The sequence below is a fragment of the Opisthorchis viverrini genome (assembly GCF_000715545.1).
Source record: "Opisthorchis viverrini unplaced genomic scaffold opera_v5_503, whole genome shotgun sequence".
Taxonomy (NCBI): domain Eukaryota; kingdom Metazoa; phylum Platyhelminthes; class Trematoda; order Opisthorchiida; family Opisthorchiidae; genus Opisthorchis; species Opisthorchis viverrini.
In genome coordinates, this window is record NW_008752167.1 from 232,906 (window position 1) to 239,970 (window position 7,065).

Consider the following 7,065-nt stretch of genomic DNA (forward strand, 5'->3'; position numbering starts at 1 on the left):
GATGTTTCCCTTGATTCTGTGCACTGGGAACTGCCAGTTGACCATCAATCTATCCGAATTGCAACGACTTCTCTAAGAAGGGCAAATCAGTTGCATTCGTTCTGTTAGTTCGTCAGTCAGTAGCCGTAGCGCATCATTCCTAAACATATTGGATGCCCGTCGATGAAACAAACTCACTGCCAATCAGAAACCATCTGTTTGAGAAGGGTTTGAGCAATATTAGTCAGGTACGTCTTGTTGTCAGCCACTAACCCGTTATAGATCTGCACGTGATTCGACTTCAGGCGGAAGCAAGAAAATCGTCAGTGTGCAAAAAGTACGAAGTTTAACCCACCAGTGAGTTTGAAAACACTCAGCAATTTGGGGATCATATAAAACGTAGAAAATGAGTTTTCGAATGGCACAAAGCAGGGATAGCATAAATAAGGGGATTGGTTGAAAAAGAACACACAATCAGTAACACACAGATAAACAAACATGGCAATTCTACCGTCCTCATAGCAAAGTGAATGTAGAAAAGTAGGTATCAAATAGGGGATAAACACCGCGTGTACACGAATATCATAGAGGTATCTGAATTACGTGCAATCCGGCGAAATGAAAAATACGTTTAACTCAAGGGATAGGCTAGTGGACAGGAATGCAATCTAAGGCTCATCAACCTCTACATCGCCATTCTCTTGAGAATGCTGCGCTTCGAACTGCGGCGTAGTATTTTCGGGATGCTCCTCATACTCCTTGTGTTCGGTTTGTAGCGACTGCTGCTGTTGATGCCCAAATTGAACATCCTCCGGAATAGCATCGGAAAACCCAGGCCCGAGCAATCCTGGATGAAAGTCTTTTGACAATGGGTCCCGCTCAGCATATTGCATTAACATGTCGCGATCCGAGGGACATGAATTCCGAAAATACTCACATTTGTACATGGTGGCAATGTACTTCCACAGGTGTGTTAGATCCCGGGGAATTTCAAACTCCTTGTAAGCATGACCAGCGACACGAACGTGTTGCAGTTTAGGCATCAACTGGCAATCTGCATAGGACAATTCTGGACCCAGTAGGTACGGACCCGGCTTGGACGCCATATATTGATTCAACTTTGTCAAGCTGGACAGCAAGCGACTGCTTACGTTGTTTCGCACGTAGTGCATCAAATTTTTATATAGGTCCTCAAAAACGCTCTCGGCTTCCTTGATATCGTCAAGCTTGAGTTTGGGATCAAGGTATGACAGTCCCACTTTAACCATCAAGGTTTCCAATGATCCAGAAGAGTTTATTACGGATCCAGCAGCGTTCTCTCCCTCAAGCAGTCCAGATTCGATCCATGCGATAGGGATGCACCGAGCAACGTTAAGCTTTATGTAACTTTCCGGTGGATTTTTTATGCTGATTGGTGTAACCCGCAGCCGGATCAGGTGCTTATCTTCCAATACGCGCAACACCATAAGCCACTGATGATCAAGAAGACCGGGGGCGATTTCCGATGGATTAGAGGGAGCTGCTTTGACAAACAGTTCCACAAGCGGAAGACTGAGCTCGTTTATCGGCTGACCGGTTTCCGTGGATGCGTCCATTGGGTAGTATAGCTAGAAAAACGATTAAAAACAGTGCGAATGGAATGACGGATGACGGAAACTAGGAATTTCAAAGTTTATTTGGAAATAACGGGCGAATTCCGAGCTTTGTGTACCAACAAAGCAGTATGTACTCAAAAATAAGAGTGATTCATCAAAACAGCCCACTGAGCACGGGTAAGCTTTGGCCAAAGTAAATACTGAACGTAAATGGAATCCGTGCATGCGCTTGCCCAGCCGTACGGTAGGAAGCAGTGAGCAAGCCCGGGATAATTTTTACTACTCACGTGGTGGATCGCAAACGAGGGGGAATCCTGTAAGGATGATAGAGGCTAACAATAGGTATACGAATTCATGGGATGAAAATGGGTAATATTTATTACAGTCATAAAGAAATGAAAAGGGTAGGTGCTAATCGGTCTTGGTCGGCTGAAGATCAAAAAGAAGCTGGGAAATTTAGAAGGGGAAAGGGTTCCAGAGACGCGTGTTTATACGGCAAAATACCAGTCAAGAAAAACAGGGGTGGGAAGTCCGAATGCAAAGAAGTGGACATATGAAAGAGCAAAATGCAAATGCGTTCAACGAACTAGTCAATCTACGTGCGGCTATCATGTAACTGAGGTAAGGTAGAGAGTTGTGTTAGGGTCCGACCGGAGGTAACGGCATGCTTGCTTAGTTCGGGAACTCGGTAGCTACGCAATTGATGCGCGTGCAGTCGTTCAGCTGTAGTACCCTTTGGGTGCCTAACTGCCATGCCATCTAAAGGAAGCATGAGGGCTGATATACTGCCGGGTTTCTCAAGCCCAGACAGGGGAAGTTGAGAGGCGGAGATTTGGTTCGAACCACGGAACTCCCGGCCAGTAAATTCGCGTTCCAATCACTGGTCCATCAAGCCCCCGGACCGGCCAGTAAATTCGCGCTCCAACCACTGGTCCATCAAGCCCCCGGGTAGCCTGGCAGCTAGGCATCGAAAGATGTTACAGCTGGACGTTATTTTATTTCTTTTTTATAATGACCGTGCGATTGAGCCACTTCTGCCAGTGACATTAACCATTGGTGAGTTGAGTCTCGAGGAGGCAGAAGTTGTCGACCTGATTCCGTTTACTGGTGAGTGCTTCCATAGTTTGTTGCTAGGTTACACCACCTCTCGGTCGCCTACACTCACCAGAGAGCTGGGCGAAAAGAGCTCTGCAAGGCAAACGGTCTTCTGGCATGCGAGTTACATGTCCTTACCAGCGTAACCTATGAAGTGTAGGTAATTCATTCATCGCGAGAGAGTTCCTTCTTCCGGGGATCACCTGGCGATCCTTAGCATTATTAATCCGATGTTACTAATAGACCCGACCAATACTTCGGAGACAACGATGGTCAAACACTGACATCTTTCGAATGACCTGTGCACGCATAGACCACGTCTCTGATCCATAAAGCAATATGGACCGCACCGCTGTGGTATAAACTCTTTGATAAACCAACGAACGTCAAGTCGGCGCCATAAGTGTCCTGCTCTGGGTTCCCCGATTCTAGAAATGGTATCATCTCCAGCCACTCCACCGCAACTTATACAATTGCCCAGGTAAACAAATTTATCTACCACGTAGATCGGCTAGCTTGCGAGAATGAAGCACTTTTGAAAAATCTGAACCAGGGAGAGCAATACTGTCTATGACTATGAAGGAACTTACCGAGAGCATCTCGACCTCCGAGGTTTCGGAATCAGGCAGAGAAATCTCAAGCAGCACATGAATAACAAAGTTGAAGAGGAAAGATGAGAGAGGGCAGCCTTGTCGTACAAAACTGAACGTGGAGAACTCAGGCGAAAACTTGCCTCCTACATACCCACGGGAGTTCGCATACAGAGCCGTCATAAAAGATATAAATTTGGAAGGGACACCTTTGAATATCAGACACCACCGAAGTTTCTGACGATCGACAGAGTCAAAAGCAGCCTTCCGATCAAGAAAAACTACCAACATTAGACGTCTGAAAGAGTGACATTGTTCAAGAACTTGTCACAAGACAAAGATATAGTCGATAGATCCTCAGCCAGTGCGAAACCCAGCTTGATTCTTACGAGCCTGTCTCGCCCGCGAAATAATGCCAAAGAGCGCCTTGGATGGGACAAATACCAGGCTGATGCCACGATAATTTTCGCATGCCTTTCTTGTGCCCTTTTCAAGGACGCGGTCGAGGAGCTCCATTCGACTGGTATTCTGCTTTCTTCTTGTGCCCTTTTCAAGGACGCGGTCGAAAAGCTCCATTCAACTGGTATTCTGCTTTTGTTCTAAATCTCCTGCAGTATGGTTGTCAGACTGTTCACCAGGACCCAGTCACTTCTGAAGAGTGCAGGGTGTAGGCCATCCGCGCTGGGTGCCTTGCCGCGCTACACGATTGATATCCCACGCTGGGTTTCGGTTGTTCACGACGGACTGGTGTCGATGTTCCATTACGGCTTGTTGAGCTCTTCCAGTCAATGTGTTGGAGACAAGCTGAACGGTTCTTGGAAGTGCTCAGCCCATCGCTTTGAGAGACTGAATTACCATTCCGTCCTCTCCCAACACCGCTTCACTGACAAATGCCTTCTTTTGACTGATTGATTGAATCAGCTGAAATATGACACGGCTGTTACCTGCGAAGAAAGCCTTCTCCATTTCCCGGACCTTCGAAATCCACCAGCGCTCTCTGTCATTCTTCACGCTTCTAATTTTTCTATGGTTGAGGTATCTGTGTGGGCCATCACAAGGTTGCCACTGGAATCGGCTACGCGCCATGTTCTGTTTGGTTGCTAACCCGATGAGATGAAAGTTCATGTGGCCCATTCAGAAAGGTGTGAAGATTCCACAGCGCTCACGCTGACCTTAGCCATATCATGGCCATTTTGGAGTGCGAAACTCAATTCCCTTTGGCAGATGACAGTTTGGCACATGTGGCACATGCCCCAAACACCGTACCTGATAACCTCTGCGGCTCCTGTAATTCCCAACTATTGTCTAATACAAAGGTCTCCCAAAGTGCTCCTCCAAATACGGTATCCTTCACTTTTCCTCGGCCCGGCAAACCTTATTATCGGATGGCTTTGAAAGTGCCACCTGTCAAGATGGAACAGAAGATTTCACAATTTGTATGCTGGTTCCTTTCAACATTCATTCCTGGTATTACGTAGTGGGTTGGTGTTGGATAGAGAACTTGCGACTATCACGAAGTTCGAGCGCAACAGCGGTTAATATAGCCGTTCTGGTCAAAGTCGAGTGGTAGAAAAGCAAAGTGAACCCAGCCGTCACCGAAAGCTCAATGTCGATGGTGATCGAGCCAAATGTTCCAGGTCCTCAGACAATCACATCATGATAAATAAGGTATTCATGTCCCTCAAAGCTAAGATGAAAACCCTTTAGTTCGGTAGAAAAGATGTCATACAGCACTGCACAAATTCGAAGTATCAATGTGAAGGTTAGTGTCATCGACATAAAATAAAGGCACAAGGCTTTCCGCATACTGTTTTCCGAACACATCCCTACAATGGGTGCGTCTCTGTTAGCACGTCCAATATCGCATTGAAAACACAGCATGGATTATTCAGTCCGCAAATGCCTCTCCAAAGCGTACGATTGCATGCAAAATTAGTAAGTCCTAAAAAGTTTGGTGCGGGCAAATCATACCCGATCACGCTTTGCTCCTAACTAACGACCTTATTTTCAGACTGGTCACTAAGTTGTTTTGAGATGGGTACGAATTTATCGTTCTGATGATCCGTGTGGGAAACTAAATAATGAAGATTAATCGTTTAGCTGTACTATCCTTTCGCTGCCTGTCCGGCATTCCACCCGAAGGAACCACGAGGACTGAGATACTGTCAGCATTCCCAGGTCTACAAAGGAGCAGTCGATGTACAAAGGTTAAGACCGGGAACCTTGGGGTTCGTAATTTCACGCCCTAACTGGTGTATAAGCGATTGCGGGAGAACAGCGGCGACACTACCAGGACAATATAGGTTCAGGTCTAATCAGCAGATTCCTCATAAAAAGCCTTACTGGACTTCCTCAATGGCTCCGAACTGAACTTTAGAAGGTGTAGGGGAGACCTTGCAAGCAGCCGTCGTCACTCCTGGTACAGGTCCCCTCACCTGCATCGCGTATCGAGGTCAGAAACTCTAGAGCTTGAGCCAAATACTTTGCTGCAACAGATATGGGAAAATGGGATTATCCCATCCTTTTAGGAGGTAAATACAACCATACCGATATTCAAAGGGAGCATCCGGTTCGCCTGTGTGAATTGTCGTTGTAGTTTCAAAGATTTTGGCTTCAGCGGTCCTGTGTAGGCACAACGGATCCGCGGGCAAAGGAACGGCTTTTTTCTTTATCGTCCTATTGGCCTTGTATTGATAGTTCGACAAATGTTCCAATAACATATATAAGAAAAGTTTGCAGCTCTGACGCAATATGCGTCTGACTCGCCTAACAGTATGGCTTTTCCTGTCTTGCAAATAGAACTGCTCTTGAGGTGCAGAAACCTGATCATGGGTCTTCAGTCCCACACTTCAGGGTATGCGAAGGCGTACGACAAACTGCCACCATCTTGTCGTATACTCCTGGGGTAATCGTCAGAGCTGTTAGATCTATTCTGATTGAGTTTATTGCAACGATAAATATATCTGCTCACTGCAGGGAATGCGATCTCAAGGTCTGGAATATGCTGATGATATTACAGTCTTGTTGAGATGCGTAAGCCACTGTTCATCATCCATAGGTTGGTGGTGTGTCATAAGGTCTGTTCTACGCTTTTAATCAGAAAGCAGAAAGAGAGAAAGGCTGTGCTTACGCATACCCTGTGTGGTGATTCTTTGGGTGCAGTCAAAAAGTATACCCGCTTGACTTAGGAAATCTAAATCACCCAAGTTACGACCGACCGTCTTTGAGAGCAGCGTGAGATTAGTCTCATATTGGAAGTGAGGTACAATGCATCTGTGCATACGATTCTTTTTTGCGGTTTTGGAGAATCAACCCGCAAGTGCATATGACGATCTGATTTCAACCACCGATGTTGTAGTAGTATTCAATGGGTGCGGTGGCAGTACCGCGTTAGAACAGTGGCGATTCATCGGCGAACCTTCGGCAGAATGGGGGAAAGGTTTGCAACTGTGTTCACCCTCTCCTGAGACGGAAAAATCATTCATATTTAACACCTTCTCGGTGCCTAGCTGCCAAGCTACCTGAAGAAAGCACGAGGGCTGAGATATTGTCAGGTTTCACGGACCTAGGCAGGGAAGTCGAGAGGCAGAGGCTGGGTCAGTAGACTCGCGCTCTATCCACTTGAGCCATTTCGCTTATAACAAGCGCAGGGCTAACTGAAAGACTCGCGCTCTATCCACTTGAGCCATTTAGCAGGACTAACTGAAAAGAGAACATGACGGTCCTCGTCATGTTCTAACCGGCGTAATCTATGGGGCGTATATCGCCCATTCATCGCAGCAAAAGTTCTATCTAAAAAATCGTTC

General features: G+C 46.4%; 1 protein-coding gene across 1 annotated transcript; it reads right to left on the bottom strand.

Annotated features, from left to right (window-relative positions):
- Positions 1–647: 647 nt before the first annotated feature.
- T265_11483 (hypothetical protein) lies at positions 648–3,550 on the bottom strand (the record flags this gene model as incomplete). The annotated part of the gene is made up of 3 exons (XM_009178150.1): positions 648–1,586; positions 3,260–3,371; positions 3,414–3,550. 3 exons carry the CDS (start codon positions 3,548–3,550, stop codon positions 648–650), a joined length of 1,188 nt encoding a protein of 395 aa, XP_009176414.1.
- Between the last annotated feature and the right edge of the window lie 3,515 nt (positions 3,551–7,065).